The sequence below is a fragment of the Zonotrichia albicollis genome, chromosome 6, assembly GCF_047830755.1.
Source record: "Zonotrichia albicollis isolate bZonAlb1 chromosome 6, bZonAlb1.hap1, whole genome shotgun sequence".
NCBI classification, from domain to species: domain Eukaryota; kingdom Metazoa; phylum Chordata; class Aves; order Passeriformes; family Passerellidae; genus Zonotrichia; species Zonotrichia albicollis.
Genome location: NC_133824.1, coordinates 4709186 through 4730472, shown reverse-complemented (window position 1 = coordinate 4730472; position 21287 = coordinate 4709186). Strand labels below are relative to the sequence as shown.

Genomic DNA, 21287 nt, shown 5'->3' with positions numbered 1-21287 from the left:
CATTGCAGCACTCAGTCATGTAAATATGGGAAGAAACAGTGCATGATCTTGTTTTTGTTTCAAAGACTGACTGTGCCTGCAGCCTTGCCAGAGCCAGATGCTGTAACTCTGCATAGTTGCTATTCTGCAGGATGGGCCAGAATCTTCCAGTCGCTGGGTGTGGTGGGTGCGAGGTCGCCTCATTAGCATTGTTTGAAGCTGCGTGGGTAGTTTCCATTGTGGTCTAGCAGCCATGCAGGACACACCCAAGGGAGCTGGGTATACTGCATGCAGGAATTAGCCCACGCTAAATTCCACACTTGCACAGCTGGATTGCTACCCCCACTCCAGCAAGTTAGTTGAAAGCCCAGTAGGTACGTCTCCAGAGAGAAGAGATGGGTGAAATATTGAAACAGGAGGCCCTTCTTTCTGCATCCTACAGCATTTGAAATAAAGGTGAGTTTAATAGAAGGAGGCAGGTCTGTTCAAGAGAGTGTCCCAAAGAGAGAAAACATCAAGCTTTCATGGTTTCAGTCACCTAAGCTGGAAGTTCTGGAAACCCTGAGCATAAAAGGTTACCGTGTACAAGCAATACTTCCTACTAAGGGTACAGAAAACATGGAAATCCCAGTATTTTCCAGACTTTCTGATTGCTGAACTGTAAGAACAGATTGCCAGCTGGGAGCTTGGAAACACTGCAACAGACTTCCAGTCAGCCCACAGAGCAGGGCTGCCAGAGCACCACTGATAGTGTGTACTCTGCAACTACTCCACAGAACTGATAGTCAGAGTCACCTGTCAAATGCCATTTTAACTGAGAAACTGCAGGAACCAGACAGCATATTGATTTCAGAAATAAAATGTTTGTTGATTCCAGTAGGAAATTATCACAAAATTTCTGGTTGGCAGAAAAATTTCTTTTCACTTCCCAGATCAATTTTGACCAAAAACTTCTCCTCTTCCCCCCCCCAAAAAAAAAAAAAAAAAAGAAAAGAAAACAAGATTTCCCATGAACCAGAATTTCTCTTCTTCAGCCAATTAAAATCAGTAAGAAGTGAAAGGGAGAAAAGGAGAGAGGAGTACTGTTAACCAGTATAAAACTTCTCAAGACCTTTAAATTCCCTGACTTGTTTTCCTGTAGTCAGAGATGTTAATACCAGAGGGAACAAGAGCAATTTCTTATCTCCACCTTTACATGAGCTGAAGTTACCAAGGCTTAACAAGTTGCCACATGTCAGCTGAATCAAGCAGTCTTTGTACATCTTCAGCCTTTAAGTAGCACAAGACAATGTGGTTTAACATAACCATTTTTGTTACTGGCTAAACCAAGTTTCATTGCCTTAAACATGCCCCAGTCTAAATGTATAAACACTTCTATTTTGCCTATAGAATATCTCAAGTTAGGGACTGACCTCTCATTAACCTGCAGCAATTTGAAGAAAAAAATATATTATATATGAAAAGAAGCATAATTGATTTGCAGCATCATTACTTTGCTGTGATACCACAGTGCCATTAGGAGCACCACATGAGATCAAGGCTCCCAACTCTCTTATTTAAGGTCTCTTCCCAGGCCATTCTGTGATTCTACAATTCCCTTACACAAAAAGGAGCAACAGATGTTACTCTATCAGTTACTGATTAACTGAGCTAATTAACTAATAATTAATTAATTACTGGTTCTATTTACCCAACTGTTTCAGATCAAACTTATGTCTGAGTCTTATCAGAAATCTCTCCCAATCACAAAAATCACAAAATGTACTACAGATGACTATTTGAGCACATCACTCTTTTTTATGTAAGGATGTGTTGCTACGCCCAGTTTGCAGATTCAAAGGGGAACCATATTAAGTAATCTAAAAGTCAAGCAGGAAATCTGTGGTGTAGCAAAGCCTCAAATCCAACAGAATTCTACATCCCTTTTACACACTGATATCTCCTCAATGATCTCTCCTTTGAGACTGCAGCCTGTCTCAGTTTCCCAAGTTAGTTGTCAGGAGTGCTGGTTTATGATCATTGAAAATAATAAGATTGCTCCTATTGCTATCAACTGGAGCTTTGCAACTAATTTTAACAGGAACACTCTCATTGAATTCGGAAATCTAAAACTACCACAATGCTTCCCTTATATTGAAAACAGAGCAGTAGATTTGTTAACAGTTATAGGGAATATGTATATACATATGTATGTAATAATAGAAATATGTAAATTTAGAATATGTATGCTGTTGTAACAACATCAGACTTAAGATTTACTTCTGTAGCCAGAAACAACCTGCAGACCCATGAAACATCCTGCACCTGACTTTTGCCTTGTTTACTTTCTCAAGGCCTCTGTTAACTTATCTCTCAGTCCATACTCTCAGTCCATAAGATTCCTAGTCTAGAGAGATTTCAAACTGCTACCAGTAAAAGGTAACTGCAATTATTCAAAAGGAAAAAATAGCCTACATCTATGGAAATTATTCTACTATTTTACCTTAAAATAAAGATGTGGGGAAAAGACATGTTTCAAAACTGAGGTCAATAAACAAGAGTCCTAGCTCACCCTCCAACAGGACTGTCAAATGTAAGGATCAAATATCCCATGGTTTGCTGTGATTAAGGACATGCTCACTTCCCAGGATTTGCTGCAGTTCTGGCAAGTCGTGAGACAGCAGACTTTAAATCTGTAACATGACTGATAGAAGTGTTGTTTTTAAAGGTTGAAAATGTTTTAGCACTAAATATTAAGTCACTCAGAGATTAGAATATGTATGGGATCAATTTTTCACCACATTTCATCAGACTTTTATGCTGTGAAAAATAGTGGGGTTACTCTGGCATAAAACCAATGCAATGGAATGGAGATTCATACCTGTGGTCACTAACGTGGCCCAGTTGTATATACAAAAGGATATGGGGAGAAAATATTAAGAAAAGGTGTCAAAGCCCAAACATGTTCTAAAGTGACTTTCCAGTGCAACACTGAGTAAAATCAACATTGTTTTTTGATAAACACTTTGGTAGCATTTGTTGGAGAGTCTATGAGTCTCACTTTTCACTTATCATTGGGACTGCAGAATTTATGTCCATATCCATTACAGAAAGTTGCCCCATCTTGCCACCAAGATGCAGGCAAGCCTGCAGCAGGACAAACTGTGTGACACAGAGGTCGCATGCCATGCAAAGTTACAGATGGAAGTAGATTCCAGCAAAAAGCCTGACATCATTCTGGCTCTTAGGCTGTGCTGTCTCCATTTCAATTCTCTCTCAGACTGTTGCTTACTGAATCCAAGACTACCTTTTGAGTTTTGCCCTTGGTTTATGTTCTCATAATAATTACACTCATTTAATGTCAGAGAAGATTCATGAAGGCCACGAGAATATCGGCCAAGCAGTACGGATGAAATTTCTGTGTTAGACAAAGCTGTGAGACACAAATCATGGAAGATGGTAGTCTGGAGAAAAATGGCTTGGCAAGTTGAAATGAAGGCCATAAAGTCACAGAATTATAGAATCATTTGGGTTGGAAGGCCCTTAAAGCTCACAGCCTTCAGTTAGAAAATTCATTTAAATCAACCAAAAACAAGAAGGTCCACAGTGCTCTTTGCTCCTATGGGTTTGTTTTCTCCAGTTTAGATCAGCTCTGCCTTTGAGCTCTTTCTGCCAAACTCTTGACAAGTTTAATTTTGAAAACTGACAACAACAAGGAAGCTTTTAACCATTTTTATATTAATCTACTTCAACTCATTTTTATCTAGCTAGAGGCAGGGTTTAATCAATTACAGGTTCTTTCTCTAAAGAAGGCCTCAGTTCAACTTAACCACAGTTTACACTGTGGCCTACATTACTAAATTCCAATGGCATTTAACTTTTCAAGGTCTTTCTTTAGAGTGGTAACACTGAGTTTTACATGATACACAGACAAGGGTTTAGGAAATGCCAGATGGTTACTCCTGAAAGGATTTACTGATGGACTACGCCACCACTAATGGAAAACTGAAGAGCACACTTAGCCAGAACATTGTCAGACATCAGGATTTCTCACTACTCATCACACACACACAAACAAAAAAAAGCCCTTCATGCTTACTGGGAAGCTCCTGGAAGAGCCCAGTTCTGCATTCCCTGCAAACCCCCAAATTCCCTTGGATTTCACTAACAATTTTGAGTTGCACAAGCATAATTCCCTCTCCAACTAGTAACTTCTGCCAGAGCCACAAAAGGCATGACTCTCCTACAACTGTTAGCCAGAAGATTTAGCCTTTTTGAGCTCAAATTGTCAAGCTATTCTCTAGCTCTGGTAGTTCCAGGTTCAATTCCTGGTAATGATTAGGCCAACAGTTACTTCACAGGGAACAGAGAATCCATCTCTAAGTACTTCAAAAATTCTTAATATAGAGGAACACCTTTAGTTTTATTTTAGTAGGCATAAATGCATACCAACATGCTTTCTCAATATATGATTGGGGGGGGAAAAAGCATTGAAAACTGATTTGTAAGAGGAGATGGAGATGAATAATAAATACTTATATAACACAAAATGGCACATAATATTATAAATCATTAACTGCAATACAAACCAGATGTCGCTGTGTCTGTAACAACCCCACAAATTTCTACTTGTCTGTTACCTCTGGGGCTTTCTTTTACATATACACTTGCATGTTAAAACTTGCAATTTCCACGGCAAAGACGAATCAAGGAGCTTTTATGTCTGAGCTTATGAGGTTTAATAATTTTCTAAATTTGCCTAGCATAAAACACATAACAGCTTCAAGCAGATGACTCAAAAAATCATATAACATTATCTGTGTATGTATTTACAGCTTATGTTTAGAAGGAAAAACACATTCAGTGAGAGAATGACATCTTTTCAGGGATTTAAACAAAACACACCAAAAAACCAGAGTGGAATTTAGGTTTACAAGCAGGAAGATATACAGCAATAATTGCATAACAGCCTTCCTGATTTTTTGCACTGGCTCAAGGAAGCTCACTGTATGAGCACACACTCTTTGGTACACTGTAGCTAAACACAGAAACTGCTTAAAATCCCAACTCTGGAAAAACTTCTGAAAAAACTTAATTTGAAATTCTGCTGCAGTCAGTGGGACATGCTTATCCATATTTATATGCTTGGCAGCTGAGGACCCATAAGATCTACAGCAGGTTCCTCTTTCCCCTTGCACATTGAGGTCCTTTCAAATCCCACCAACCATTTACAGAGCTCCAGCTCTCAGATGAATAAAACGCTAACCATGATCTGGAGAGCACAGTCTAGACATCTCTCATCCTGAGAACATATTTGCTACCACAGGGTACCAAAGGTCTTCAAAAAATTGTAAAGAAGTAGAGAATTTCCTTCCCTTTGGAAAGAGTGAAGTCCGCTGCATGTTTTAACTCAGACTCACCCTAACAATTGCTTTTTCCTTCACAAAATGCATTAAGGGCCCAATATCATACTCCATTCCTATAGTGATCAAATTCTACAGACACATAAATTATCAAATATCAGCATGCAAACTTACAATCCTTGTTGTCGGGAGCAGTAAAAGTCTATGTGTTTATATGTTTAATCAAGATAAAAATTATTATCTAAAGCAATAGGATGACTTGACTTCTGTCTTCATAGAGAAGAAAACACAAGTTCCTTTTCTTTTTTGCAGAAAAAAATAACAGTTACTGATGATATACAAATGTTAAGAAAGAAATGTATGAACAAACAAAAGCTGTTTCATCAAATTCTCTGACAGACACAAAAAGGAAATGCCAAGATGTTTTACATTTATAAGATGCACTTTATGAAAAGTAGTTACCCTTTTAAAATCACAGAATCATAGAATGGGTTAGGTTGCAATAAATCCTAAAGAATATCCAGTTCCAACGCCCAGCCATGGGCAGGGACACTTACCTCTAGACCCGGGTGCTCAGGACCCTATCCAACCTGGCCTTGAACACTTCCAGGGATGAGGCATCCACAACTTCCTTGAGCAACCAGTGTCACTACCCTCACAGTGAAGAAATTGTTCCCAATATCTAATCTAAACCTGCCCCCTATCAGTTTAAAGCCATTACCCCTTGTCCTTTCACTCCATGCCCTTGTAAAAATTCCCTCTTTTCAATCTCATTAGGTACTGAAGGTATCTAAAAGTGCCCCGAGATCCTCCTTTTTTCAAGGCATGAGTGATGCTGAAAACCATGAGACTGACTTAACTCATTTCCCTGCATAGTACAATTTGTTTATTCTACAATGGGAAGTTCCCCTTTTTTTTTAAGTCAACTTCAAAGTTTATTTTAGTGCAAGATTCCCCTCAGATACAGCAATGTGACCACCTGACCTAAGCTGGAGTGTGGTAATACACATCATACTGCCCTTCCTCCTGCAGCATCTTTTGCAATGTGTGCTGTTCACACGCCAAACACTCTTTCACCGATAAATTCTTTATTGGGAAATTAGGTAAACTGACCAACTATGGGTACCAATTAAGGGTAAAACTGATGAAAACTGACTAGAGGAACACACAAGCAGGCATTTATAATAAGAGAGAGAAAGCCTGCTGAAGAGGAAAGAGCAGGGGTAAAAATAAAAGTGGTCTCTGAAAATTAGAACAATTCAATTTGTGTATGTATATATCATGTATTTGCATTTCACCATGATAATAACAGGATCCACCAAGAAACAGTATCATTGTATGAGGAGAGACCCCAACAGTTTTCTACAGGACTCTGCAGGGAAAACTTGTTCAGGAAAGGTCTTCCCCAAGAATCCTACCAAAACCTGCAAGCAGTTTGTAACTTGCTCCCTGGCAGAGCTCAGACACTCACAAATTGAGCTGACAGCTGGGCATGGTTTTATGGAGCCTAGCAAGGCCCACACAGCGCAGTTGGGTGCCTGCATCCCTCTGCAGACCTATCTGCTAGAATTTTACTCCAGTTTACACAGGCCATCTGTGTGACAGCCCAAGTGACAATGCCGGTGCAGCGCCGCCCACCGCGCCAGTGTCTGAGCAGCGACGCCGTCTCGCTCTTCCCAACCACCTCCTGCCACAGAGCTCCCCACTACAGCCACTGGCTGGGAAACAGAACCCCATGCAGGGCCATTCCCCATGGAAAGCAGAGTCAAACACCGTGGGCACCAAGCTGTAAGGCACTGGGGATCCGAGAGGCAGATGCCCCAGCAGGGGCAGATCTGGTGCTGGTTAGAGAGCCACAGCGTGGAGCACATTTTGAACAGCTTACATATTGCACAGCTCCTTAGCTACTCCACACTGTGCTTCTGTACACTGCACTATAAAATCTCCCAGTGCAGTAGGTGGGCTGGCTATTTTTAAAGTGCTTTGGATGAGTTTAGGCTGATTATTATGCCTCTTTGATTCTCCTCTCCTTTTTGCAAAACAGACTGAGTTTTGACTCAGAAATAAATATGTCTGGCAAAAGAAAACAAAGTCAGGCTTTATGTAAAATTTACACTGAACATAAACCTAAGTCTAAGTACAAGGCAAATCATTTTGATAAGTGGTTAATAAGTTAATAAAGATACTATTCATCAACCTACTGGAGTTGAACATTATAGTGATTTATAATTCTCTGGAATGTTTTTTACTGGTGTATTTATAACTGCTTACACCACATGGTCCTCACATGGCTAACCAGCTCTGCAGGATCTGTTTGTTATTTAAGAAAAGCATATTAATGAAATCTTAACATAAAGTGAGTGACCAGAAAATATAGTGACAGATAATATATTTTATAATCCATACATGAAGTAATAAACTTACCAGATCATTCTTTAAATAACTGTTAACATATTGAGCCAACAACAGTCATTCATACATATTAAATAAACAAGAAAGTAAAGGTTACAATGGAAAACTGTTCTATTGCTGTAAAAGTAGAACCTAGTGAGCTCCTAAGTTCACAAGATGCTGCTGAATCCATTCTCAGGTTGAAGAGTTTGAAGCTCAGCCTCAGGAGATGTTTTAATTAAAATTTAATTTAATAACAAAGTGTCTTATGAATTCTTCCTGGCAGGTTAGAGGAGGCTGTTGTATGCACTATCTGTCATGCAGCTGACAGCAATGCTGGACTTTCCTAGGGCTGTGCAGGAGCACCTCAGGAAGACCTCACCACCTCTCATACAGCAGGCACTCAGTGTTCAGACTGCACCGCCAGTTGCTGCAACAGAAGGGTTATGAACTCTTGCACTTCCACAAGTCCGTTTCAAGCAGACTTTCAGTGCCAGTAGTCTTGTACAAAAGCTTGTTTACAGATTCAGAAAATGAACAGAAAAATAATGCAGTTGCTCTCATGTCAAAATTTAGCTGGACTCTAAATATTTCAGGATCCAAGGTCCTAAAATTCACATCCAAATATAGATGTAGACACATAAGGAATAAGGTAATTTCAATACAAAGATAATTCCTAGAACATTGCTTGAGCTTTATTGACTGGTTAGAAAGACAAACTAAACAGCCAGCTTATCCTGGAAAGAATGAGACCCTTTTTCACAAATGACTATGATCTGTTTATTGGGACACACGACTGGACTCAGCATATCTAAACTGCACGCACCCTCTGGGTCTGAACTTTGGTTACCTTCCTCCTTGTCTCTATTCTTTTGAGATCTAGCACTAGCTGCATTAACACTTTTCCCTAGTTTCATCTAGGTGCCTTAACTTTGAACTGCAGCAGCGCAGAGGAGACTTGTTTGCACAGCAGCCCCCAACCTTCAACCATACAGCAACAATTAACAGCAACTTCTGTCACCACCTCTTTGCACTGAATAGATAACTCTGAGCAAACAGACCCTTGCACAGTAGCCCCAGGAGCCTGAGAGGCTGCAGAATCATCAGCAAGAAAACCCACAGTCCAGAGTCTGACATGAGCTGGGTAGACTAACTAAAGTTACATCACAAGCTCAAATGAAGTTTGAACAAAGTGCAGCTACAGGCAACACCTCTGTTCTGTTTCCAGATCAAATAATAAGTTGTTTGTGTGTTTGAACATTTCTGTTTGTTTGTTGGCTTGTTTGTTTGTTTTGCATCCCTTTCTGAGACCCTCTTTGTCTGACCTGAGTGTACTCCCAAGAGTTCTATCTGGACCAGTATATTTCTCACTGCAAGTGCTACATCAGCAGCTTAGCACATTGGAGAGCTTCTTTCTAAATTCAAAATTGCCCTTGTGCTTGGAGGCGTATGGAATGTACTTGAGAGCATCACAGGCATATCAGTTTTCTCTCTGTGTAGCCAAGGATGACGTTGCAGGGTACCATCCAAACCATCCCACTTGCAATGTAAATAGTCCAGCACTGCTTGCCTTCTATGCACATTGAGGACATCCCTAAGACATGCAGTCACTGCAAACCTTTCTGCTGGTAAAGGTTAAATGCTCACCCACAGTCCTACGGCTATATGGGATCATGCCCAGTCAAAACCTGGTATTTCTGCAGCAAAAATAGACCCTGTGTGCTTATACTGTGCTTGGAGCATTTTGATATAGTTCTGCATCATTTTGCAAAGTTGTAAAGTCCTCCAGGACCTCATGAAACCTCTGGAGAAATGGGGGGGAAAGGCAGGAATGGGAGGTAAAAAAATTAAGAAATTACTAGCAGTATCTGTGAACTTCATGAACCTATTACAGAAACCCCAGACACAAAACACAGTATAAAGCTAAGTTCCAGCACCCATTACTCACCCTACTTTTGAAACATGAGTAAGTCATGTGTGGAATAAGATACTGCTCTGTATGAGACATCCGTGGTTCAGTATAACCTGGACCACACTGCATGAGGGATTTTCTGTCCCAAAAGCAAAAAGCAAACTGAGTGAAAAAGAAAGTAAAAAATATGACAGTGTGAAAGTTCCAGGTAAACAATATCAGAAGGACAAAATATGAGTTACATATATATACCCTGAACTGTGATTTCAGAGTAGATACAGATGTTGTTGTCAAGCATTTGCCATGGGGTAGATTATTTTGCTGGACCTTCTGGAGGGAGAAGGGAGAAAGACTGGTCAGATATTTTTTTATCATCTTTAAAATTACAGGAATTTATTTCCAACTTTGTTCCAGCTGCAGCTTATTTTTTTTCCAAGATTCTAAGCATACTCTACCCGATGTGTGGGCTCGGGCGGCTTTAGAAATGCAAAAGAAACAAATTAGGGAATTGTCTCTTGCTTTTTCATTCTGTCTTTACTTTCTCAATCTTTCACCATTCCACACAGATTCCAAGCTGTATCCCCACTGAGAAATGCAGGGCATGTTAAATAAGGAGTAGTTTGATGAAATAACAAACTCTGAACACAGCTGTCTCCACAGTCAGTGGTCTGGTCTCCTCCTCTCCCATCCCATTACCAGCCATTCCACTGCAAGCCCCACATTTCCCATCTTCCTTCCGTGCCCTCCAAACTCCCTCTTCTTTCACTTTTCCTCTTTCACTTGCTTCTCTGCCTCCTGTATACACGAGGACCCACCTCCACACTATCATACCAAGTCTCTCAATTAAAAAGGTGACATTTTGTATAAAAATAAAAAAATCAGCAATTTTGAGCAATGACGAAGGAGGTAAGACTTCAAGAATAATGCATCAAGGAAGCAAAAATGTCTCTATTGGGCCAGTGTAATCTCTCTGTCATGGCCTAATGACAAAAAAAACCAAAAAACCCCAAACTGAAAATGCTGTTTGGAGCCTAACCTGTTAAGTTCCCAAAATTGCCAGTTAGTTGTTTGGGAATTTCCTGTGTTGCACCCAAACTACTATGCTTCATATCCATACATAAATTTCCTCAATTAATTTTTCAATGCCCTCTCATTTTGCATTTGAGAGAAACAGTAATTAATTGCCACTTGAATCTTTTCACAGAACTAATTCACAATGCTTCCATTAGTACCCTGTATGACTGCTGAAATACCACATCCAATCCATATAGCCATAAAGTTTTGTTTCACATCCAGTCACAAACTGGTATTACCTTCCACAATAAAGCCAAAACAGCTATCATTATATCAGGTCTATTTTCTAGCTTCAAGCAAGTGTATAAGGGCAGCTTTGGAAAATATCTCCAAGTACCTTTTGCAGTTCATTACTCTGTAGTGCCAATGCTCATGTAGTGCAAATTAACTTGTATGTTTTTGGATGTAAGCCTGACAGTGAATGTCAACCACAGCCCAGACTGTACACATTCACAAATCATTGTAATACATATAACAATGCTTTGTTAAGTGCAAGTTTTAAAGGGGGGTTAATGCTGCCTTAAGTAGATCAGATGAACGAGGTAGTCACTGTAGCAGTTTTAGGCTACTTTTTAAGAGTTACTGGACAGCATGTGATGTATCTATATGCAGAACAGTGCTTGTATTTGGAAACGTGATTTTCAAGAAATTTCAAGTTTTGTTTTTCAAGAATTTGTGTCATTTCTGCAGCTGCATATCATAGGGTTTTCAAAATGGGTTGACTCAGGCACACCCAAGTATTCTTGTAGGGCTCTGTTATTTACAAGCCATTCTGTTAAAATGGCAGTTATGATTTGGCTATACTCATTACTTTGTTTTCATTGTCTTCACATTCTTTCATATGTCTTTGTCTTGATACTGCTCGGCTTCCTAGCAACATGGAGAAACTTAAGATTTGCTCCTTCAAAGAATTCATGGCCCCAACCCAAAGAGTCCCACTGACCACAGTGAATTTTAAGGTTAGACAGATAGAACACCTTCAAGAGCAGCAGGAAAATCTAAATCTGAATTAGAGGGATAATATGGTCTATCCTTGCAATTTTCTGCATCAATAAAACCTTCACAGAGGCTGAAATCCTGACCTCACTAACACTGACTAACCCTCTCTGGAAGATTTCACTAATACGGTTCCACTGGTACATGCACCTTACAAGCTAATTCACTTCTCCTTTTATTTGTAATTTGAAAGCCAGATGCCTAGAAAATTACCAGAATGTCTACTCCTTAAAAACAAGTAATAAAGATAGATATGAGGGATAGAGAATCCTGAATATATAAACTCAAAAGCTTAAGCAGTCAATTCCAATTTTTCATATATCTGACACAATTTTCTTAATTGTTGCATCACAATTTACTAACAAGGCATTTGTCTTCTTCATTTATTTTCTTTCCCTTTCTTCCCTTTAAATTCACAGCTGCAAATCAATGCAAACTCATTCAGCGATTACCCAGGAGAACACTTGTATTTTGTAAAGTGAACATTGTGCTTTCAGGACCTCTCACTTTTAACAATGTTACACCCTTGGGCCTTTCTGCCTTCCAATTCCTAGCTTGAAAGCTTGCATTCTCACTAGCTGTCCCTTTTTAAGTATGCTTTTGTAAAACTGCACTGAAGTGAAAAAATGTTCATGAAGAACTTTGGTATATTATTTTAAATAGCAAAGGTAGCTCTCCTGCCTCAATCCTGGCATCTTACGATTTTTTTTTTTTTTTTTTTTTTACATTTTGGCCAAAAATATCAATAAAATAAAGTAATTCTCAGTTTCCTATGTTACAGCCAACAAACTGATTACATTATTACTGGATAACATCACCTCTCTGGAATTAGGCTGCTAGCTGAGGTTTTATTATCGTAGTGAATTCACACTGCCATGGTTAGCAATGTCAGCATTTCAATTAAAATAGTCTCTTCCTCCTCCTCCTCCTCCTCCTCCTCTGACTATCTTTTCTCAAAGGGCTGAAATTTGGACTTAAAAATGAACTTAAGGTAGAAGGACTGACAGCATAATCCATGTCACTAAATCCATGGCTTATCATTTTAGCACGTTTCTGACAAGTAGCTTTAGAGTATTTTTAAGTAAAGGCCCGACTTCATGCCTTCATCCTCTATCCAAAATTTGAGCGTGTACGCAGAGTATGTCACACTCATTACCACTACCTTTGTGGCTTGAGCTTCTTAATAAATGAGTTTTTAATAATCTCCTCATTTCAGGGAGCCACTGCTTTTAAAACTGCGCATCCAGCAGGCAGCTTGGACTGAAAGATGTGTGTTTCTACAGCTTTGCTTCAAAATTCTGTTTCAAAACAGGGATGTCATGCACGAAGCATGTTTCTCAAAAGCACTGCTGGTGCTGAGGCACGCAGGGTAAAGGACCTGAAAGCACTCCACCTGGGAGCTCTGAGAAAAGGTGGGAGACCCGCTGCAGGCTCGCCATGAAGACATCCTCCATACGTTTTTGCTGGGACGTGCCAGGAGGGCTCCATGGAAACCGCAGGCAGCCAAAACCCAGCTGCGTGTTTGCCGAGCAGGGCAGAGCGCAGCGGTAATGACACCGGCGCTGCCCGTCCCTCGGACTGCCAGTCGCTGTCCCGGTGTGCGCCCCGCGTCCCCTCCCCGCCCCGCGCTGAGGTTCTGTGTTTGCCTTTGTCCTTGTGCTGGCGGGCGGGCGGCTGTCCCCGGGCACACGCCGGGCACACCTCGGGGACAGCGCGGGGCCACGGCCGGGGCTCGGCCCGGGCCCGGCCCGCCCGCCCGCTCCAGCCCTGGCGCCGAGGGACCGGCCACCCCCTCCCGGCCCCGACGGTCACTTACGGTGGGGGCGGGTGCCGCCGGGAGCGCTGCCGGCCGCGGGGACGGACCCCGGCCCGCCTGCCACAGGGGTGCCGGCCGGGAGGGGGGCGGCCTCCCGTTCGGTGTCGGAAGGGTGAATGTTTGCCGGAAACCCGGGCGTTTATTCCACTTGGCAGAAGCGCAGGGGGTCGGGGAGGGGGCAGGGGTGCGACGGGCGGCACGCGGTGCCCGGGGAAGGGGGCGAAGAGCGGGGCCCGATGTGCCCGCTCGCCGCTCGGCTCTCGGATCCGCTACCCGGCGGCTGCCGCCGTGAGTCACCCCCGGCCGCGGCAGCGTCAGCCTCGCCGCGGCGTTGGCAGCCAGACGAGCCGCGGCGCGGAGCCGCCGCTGTCCTCGCATGAACCCGGCGGGGCTGCCAGCGCCAGCCGAGTGCGCGCAAGGCGAGAGCCGAGGCTGTGCCGGCGCGGCGGCGTGCGACACCCCTGCGGCGGGGATGGCGGAGCCGGGGCGGGGGGCGGGAGCGGGGGGGGGCAGCCCCTCGGCGGCCGGGCCCGAAAGGTAAGCGTGGGACAGGGAAGGTGCGGCGGGGGCACGGTCACGCAAAGGGCACGGGTGCGGGCGGGAGGCGCTGCCCCCGGGGCCCCGCGTCCCCGAGGACGTGGCTGTGCCGGCCCAGGGCGAGGGGAGGGGGCGGAGGGGGGCGTGGGGGGCGAAAGCGCCTCCGCTCCAGGCACGGGTCAGACGGCTTCCGACAGGGGATGCTCGTCGGTGCGAACGGCTAACCCCACCGGGCCCTGTCCTGTTAAAAAAAGAAAAAGCATCCTCTGCCCCGCGGCGCAAAGATCCCGCTCCTCTTGGGCGAAAGATGCCTCGTTGCCCAACAAACAGCCTTATCTCCCTTCTCCTGGCCGCGGGGAGCGGCAGGAAATCGGGGCAGCTGCCGGCAGCTGCTGGCGATGTCTCGAAAGCCGCAGGCAGGGTCACGGCCGCTGCCGCGCTCCCACCGCCGTGTCCCGAGGTGGCGTAACCCGGGGAGGGGGGTTCACGGGCTTATCCACAGCCTCTCCCTTTGCTCCCACCTGTCATCTCTAGTTTTTGTTCATTTCTTTGCTGTCCGCCCACCCCATCCCCTACAGCTGGAGCGACCCAGTCCCTAAGGACAAGGCAGGTTGCCCACGCGAAAGCACGGAGAGTTTGAGCCCCGGGAGAACATCTTCTGCCCTCTGCCCCTGCCCCGGGCCGTCCCAGCGCCGCGCTTCGCGCGGGGCATTCGACGAGCCCTGGGCACCGGACCGGGCTCCGCCGGGGGCGCAGAGGCGCCGCGCTACCCCCGAGGAGCCGCGCTGGGAGGTAGGATGCGCTCGACATCAGGGAGACGAGAGCCGGGAAAAGGGCTTTTAAGGAAATTCTCCCTCGGTGATGTGAGGTCGGGTGGGAGGGACGGAGCCCCTCTTGGCTCCGGGAGGGAGAGACCTATCCGCACACGCAGATCAGGTCATCGCAGTGCAGCAGGTGCCTCCGAACCCCTTCGCTTCTTCCCCGCTCCGTCTCAGAGAACATCGCCCGAGGGAGTCCAGAGACACCACCTTAATAGCCGTAATAATTAAAAACAACAACAACAACAACAAAAACCCCCTTCTGCCTGGCCTTAATGATCCTTTACACACATTCCCCAGCCGCTCCCTCCCCCGTCCCCCCAGTGAAGGGCACTGATTATTCGCACTCCTCTGTTTGCCGAGAGCGCAGCCTGATGAAAGGACTTTATCCTCGAGTGACTCCATCGCTTGCTCCTCCTCCTCTCCCCAGCCTCGCTTCCCTCTCAGCCCTAATTGGGCTCTTGCTAATATGATTAAAGCCCAGTTAAATGTTTCTTGATAAATCTTGTCAAGAGAGGATCCCCCTCCGTCCCCTCCCCTCTCTGTCGGTTGTCAGAAGCCCGGTTATAGACAGGACATGCCTGGCTCCTGCTGTTCATACGCTGGTGGGAAGTTGGCATTTCACAATTGTTCCTTTAACAGGGTTGTTTTGGAGCCGGTCCTGCGGATTGTTCCTCTTTAGGCCGGGCTTGCTGATAAGAACCGCCCGTGGCTTTTATGTAACACGTTAGGATTTGGTCCTGGTCCCAAAATCGCACTGTTTCTTTAGCCTTTTATTTCATACCCACCCTCCCCCTCCTGCTCTCCCTGCTCTTAGTAGCCTGTTCCCGGAAAGGCTTTTGCTCGATGTGAGCCGGCCAGGCGCGATCGCCCTTGCAAAAGCCGCGCAGGTCCCAGCGGAGCTGCGCGGGGGCGGAAGGTGCGCACCGGGGGCTGCTCCCGCACAGACGGCCGCCCCCTATTCCCGGGAAAATCCCGTTTTCTCCGGCTCCTCTGGCCGCGCTCGGAGCCCTCGGGCGAGGCTCTCCCTTTGCCGCCCGTCGCTTTGTGGGGCGCCCCGATCCCCCGCAGGTTCTGCGGCAGCACCACGGCAGCGAGCGCACTCTGCCCTTCACCTGCGCCTGTTTGCTTGTGGTTTCACTGCCATTGTACTCGGGGGTTAAACCCCACCCCGCCCCCGTTATCCCCGGGGGAATGTGGTTGAATTCGTAGGAATTAGGAACCAGCAGTCGGCGTTGGAGGGTGAGGGTGGTCCCCGGGCGCCGGGCCCCCTGCGGCCGGCCACGGGCTGGCAGAGCCGTGTCTGTGCTGGCGGCGCCCCCACAGTTCGGGGGGGCTCGTTGGTGGGCCTGTGGGCTCGTTTCCATTTGGTGTTCGGTTTTCTTTGGGGTTTCAGAAGTCCGGCACGGTCTTTTCGAGGGTGTTTGGTGGCTGCTGCTTCAGCCTTACTGGATTTGGAGGCTGCGGGGGCTGTAGCTGTCGAAGGGGGGAAGGGGACGGGCTGTTTGCTCCCCTGTCGAGCCGTGCAGCCACGGCCTGGAAGCTCTTCGATCCGCGGCTGGAGGTGGTATTTCCCGACGGCACACCTGGCCCTGGCTCCAGCAGCAGCCCGTGCTCCCGTGCCGGCAGAGCCTCACGGCATTTCCACGGGGGGCACACGCTGCCTGCACCAGTGGCAAGCAGGGACAGGGGTGCCCGAGGGACACGGACCGCTGCCTCTGTCCCACACCCGGCAAAGTGCTCCCGAATCCCTCCCGCTCGCCACCGTCTGAGCCCCACAGGCTGCTCCTCTTCGTGCCCGAGGCTCTCCCAGGGGCAGGCGGCGGCGCTGCCCCGTCCGCCCTCGGGGCCTCCGCTGCGGGGACGGGCCTGCGGGAGGCAGCGGAGGAGAAAGGTCAAAACCAAACAACGAAAAATCACCCCCAGCCCTGGGGAGCGCAGCTCCAACAAAGGAGCTTGTTCCCTGGGCAGGGGAAAACCCTAGCCAAGGGGCAAAACAGCGATGTCCGTGCCCGCCGAGCCCCGCTGCCTCCTGCGGGCGGCGGAGCCGGGGCCGAGCGGGGCGGGGGCCGCGGGGCCGAACCGGGCGGGGACCTGCGTCCCGCCGGGGCTGCTCCTCCTTGCTGCGACCCCGCGGAGCGTCGGCCCTCCCCAGGCGAAGTTTCAGCCGCGGTTTGAGGATGGTTCCCTCTCCCTGCTCTTTCCTTCCCTTCTCCCTTGTGTGTTCCCCACCGGGGGGGGTCTGAGAGACCACAAGAGCTGCGGCCCCTCTGGCCCGGGACTGTGGATTTACCCGAGAAGAGTCCTAAATAAGCAGCTGTTTGTGCTCTAGCTGGAACGCTGGAGGCTTTCTAAGAATGGCGCTTTTCTTACACGAGGGTTGGGGTTTTTTTAATTTAATTTTATTTTTATTGGTGCATCGAACCAGCCTACAGCATTGCTGGCATCTTTCCACCAGGTGTCTGGGGCTCAGAGAAAAATTCAAATGAATCTGAAAATTGTGAGACAGTTTCCCTCCCCTTCTCCCAAATAAAATATAAGAATTGGTACAAACTGTCCAGGAAGGGATTCAAGATGGAAAAAGAAAAGCACCTTCACTCCACCAGTGGTGAGGACCCAGAAAGGCCTTCCGCAGTCAGGAAGGAATCAAAGCACCTGGAAGATGGAATTTGACTGGATTGAGAACCAGCTTCTGAGATGTGGTTACCACCCACAGCAAGGAACTTGACCCCATGATCCCAAATATCCCTTTTAATACTCTTCCTAAAAAATAATAATTTGCCTTTCTATACACCAAAAAAAATTTTTCAAGTACATTGCACACATAAAACTACTCTGCTCCACAGCATTCTTTTAGGTACGAATCCCTGTTCCCATTCTACAGAGGATTTGCCGGTTTGCTGCAGGGGTCATGCTTGGAGCTGGGGGCACTTGCTGTGTCCTGAGACCCAGAGCTCCCACCAGCACCCAGCACTGCTCTGCTCACTGAAACCCCCTGACAATGATGCTGTTATATCTGCAAATATAAGGGGCTGCTTTGCAAAACCCAGTAAACAGCAATTCTGGATGTTGTTTTAAATCAATATACGGTATGAGGAAACAGACATGCAACTGGGGGGGTTAGGTTTTAAACTCTCAGTGTTTGACTGTTATCATTATTTACTTAAACACCACTTAGTCTAAATAAGTAGTCCTTGTTACTTTTAGAAGAACCTAGCTGAACTGACTGAAAGATTTTCTATTCACCTGACTTACAAAACAATCGTTTTCTGTCTGAATAAATTGAGAGGACTGACTGACGCTCATGCTTTCGATGTAGACAGCAAAAGCTAGACTCAAATCTACTTGCTTTTCTTATGCAAATCTTCTCACTGGATTAGAAGGGAAAGTAAACAGCAGTCCAAACATAAGATCTTTTTTCTTTTTAGAGGCAGCCTGTTGAAAAAATCTGAAATAGAAACTGTTTTCATTTGAAGATCAAATAGAAGCTATCTAGTGAAGCTGACAAACAGGGCTGCATAATCTGTTTGCATTTTTGGGAAAAGGATAGCTCTGGTTTTGTTTCAAGGCAAGGAACTTTTAAATAATATTTAACGAAATAATTGACCTTGATGTTTAAACTACAACTTCCTTCATGTCATTAAGCTCACTGTTTTTTTAAAAAAATGTTTAGTATCTGAACTCTGGCGTTCATTCTGCTAATCTCATAATAACATTTGTTTCTTGTGGAATTTTGTTTGATGAACTCATGGTGAAAGAGGAGAGAGAGTTCAGAACAACACGAGCTTTGCAGCTCATTTATACTTTTTCTCTCTGAAAAAAATAGCAAAAACATCATTATACAGAATGACTTTTCAGGAACAATTTCTCAGATGGATAGATCAAGAAGAAACTTTCTACAGCTGAACCATAAGCCTTGGGACAAGCTGTTCTTTTAACATGTATTCTGACTTTTAAAAAATATTGCAGTCTTTGACTACAAAAAAATGATTTTGTGGAGTTTGTCCTCATGATAACTAGACTCTGAGTCTGCTTTTGAAATGTGAGAGAAATGGAACTAACTCCATAAAGTGTGTCTATCACATAAAGCTTTTAGGACAGCCTAATTCACACTATATCCTGCTCTTTGTTCAACTGACAGATTTCCAACTGCAGAAAGAGGCACATATCTGGGGACTGCTATTATCTAAGCTAAATATGTACATTTTGGATCAGTTCTATTTTATTTGAATACTCACAGTTTCTGTTTGGGGATCTTAAGCATGAAAGGATTGCAGTGATGTGCATTTTATTAACTATCCATCATTCTTTGTACATGCACAAAGGTGCATAAATATACACATTCACTAGTCTCTCTGCTCTGCAAGAGTTCAGAAAATTTCATGCAAAATTATTTCAAATAAAAACAAACAAGGAACAAAACAACATGCACATTACCATACAAGAAAGCAGGGAAACAAACAAGGTGGGGAGAAATTAAAGCAATAAATGAACAGAGTTTAACCTAATTTTTATTTGTTTGTAAATGAAAAATACCATGACAGAAGTGGATTTTTTTTTTCCAGTCATGTGATCCTTGAATTGCAAAACACTGGTATCTACCAAAACACTGTTTTGTACCCTGCACGTTGTGTACTCACTCATAGATGAAAGCTCTTCCTTTTTCCCTGCTGGCACACATTTTTTCTCTCCAATGAGTACCTACTTTCAGAAGAGTATGACAAATCAGGTTGCTTTACTCCCAACAAAGGACACGTAGTTAAATTTCCCCTGATAAACAATATTTGAATTCCCACCCCAGGGTACAAACAATCAGCTCCATAATGTTTAAAGACCTGGGATCTAGAGAGCATGGTGGTGTTACACAACTGGAGATGTGACGTTATCTGGCAATCTGAGCAGGGTCACACTGGTCATGGGACAATACAAATTCTGTGTCAGTCATCGTGTTGATACAGGTTTTCTCAACTTCACACAGGTGTTATTCAGTACAAGCAAGAGTAAATGGTCAGAGTCATGTCCCATCTCATCACTGTCCTCTATCTCTGCCTCCCCTGTGGCATACTTGGCATAGGACATCCCTCAGAGCATGCCATGGCAGTCCCTCAGGTCCCTGTCCCCAAGTGACTAACCGGTGTGTGGGACACAGGGCAGCACCCACGTCACACCAGTGATGCATTTGCAGGAGGTACAGCCAAGGGGCACTTTCTGTTACCCCCTTAATACAATCCCCACTGTGACTCAACACCAGCAAGGGAAGGGAGGAGGCACCCCCTGTTCTGTGGGGTTATCATGCAGTTCCCCTCCACAGGTTGCCTCTTTGCCTGCCGAGTCATATTTCTACTTATTTCTACTTATGCAGCTGCTGCTCTTCACTTTTACATAGAATGAGAATGTGGCATCTGGGCATGGCAGTTCTTGTCCTGATAGTCATTTAGCTGTAGTTACTTGCAGAAGCTACTGGCTCTACTATTTTTGTTTGGTTTTGTTTTTGTTAATATTATGAGCTTCAAGGAAAATAGTACAGTAGCTCTTCCCAGTGAATTGGGTGCTGTGGCTGCTACAAGTCACATCGGACCTATAGCCTGTGTGTTTTGGGATATGCAGTCAGCATCTAAGCTGATACATCTTTTCCCAACAACCAAACATAGCTTGCAACACGCAGGCAGAGACAGAAGATGGCATTTCTGTCATACAGGGCATACATGCTCATTCCATCTTCTGCTCCTCTGATGATGATTTGTGAGGAACCAACCTGGCATATTGCCTCAGCCCAGGGAGTAAACTTCATCTCCTCAGCACAGGTGTTAAGCAGGCAGCTGTGCAAAACCAAACTTCTCTGTGAGACTGAATGCACTGTTGTTCCATATTCTCCTGAGAATTATTTACCTTGAGATTTTGCTTGACTGTGGGAATTCTCTCAGCCCAATATTTATATCAACATCCCCCACTCTTGATTAGGGAATCAGAAACAGTGACTGTGTCCTAAATTTCTTCAGTCTCTGGTTATCTTACTTTAGAGTCTTCTATTCTAAAAATGTCTTCTTATCAGGCATGGTTATTCTTTGTATCCTCTGCTGAACTGGTATAGAACATTTCTGCACCCTGCAAAACAAGCAATGAATATTTCCCCCTGTGCTAAATTCAGTTGTTCTTATGGAAATCATGTCAGTCAACCTGCAAAGAGCTTCAGGGTCTGTATGTAACATGAGCTTAAACAACACCTGCCTGGATACATCTCCTTACTTTTCCTCCAAACATACCTGTGGGTCTGTCAGAGAGCCCTAGAGAAGCTGTAGCCACGATGATGGTGGTAAGGGTGTGAATCCAGAGAGGATTAAGGCTGCTAGCCACTGCAGCATGTCCCTGCTGCCTGCACCTTGCTAAAGCACAAAAGTCTTGTGACTGGCATGTCCTCCACT

At 45.1% G+C, this 21287-nt stretch overlaps 1 protein-coding gene across 1 annotated transcript in view; it reads right to left on the bottom strand.

Annotated features, from left to right (window-relative positions):
• The window catches only part of LOC141729243 (uncharacterized), a 74406-nt gene extending 58174 nt beyond the window's left edge, over window positions 1-16232 (bottom strand). Inside the window, exons 1-2 of the mRNA XM_074542143.1 lie at window positions 15650-16232; window positions 13511-14538 (exon numbers count right to left, since the gene is read on the bottom strand). Coding sequence (XP_074398244.1) covers window positions 13511-14538; window positions 15650-16232 — 1611 coding nt within the window. The remainder of the gene's footprint in view (window positions 1-13510; window positions 14539-15649) is intronic.
• Window positions 16233-21287: the final 5055 nt, after the last annotated feature.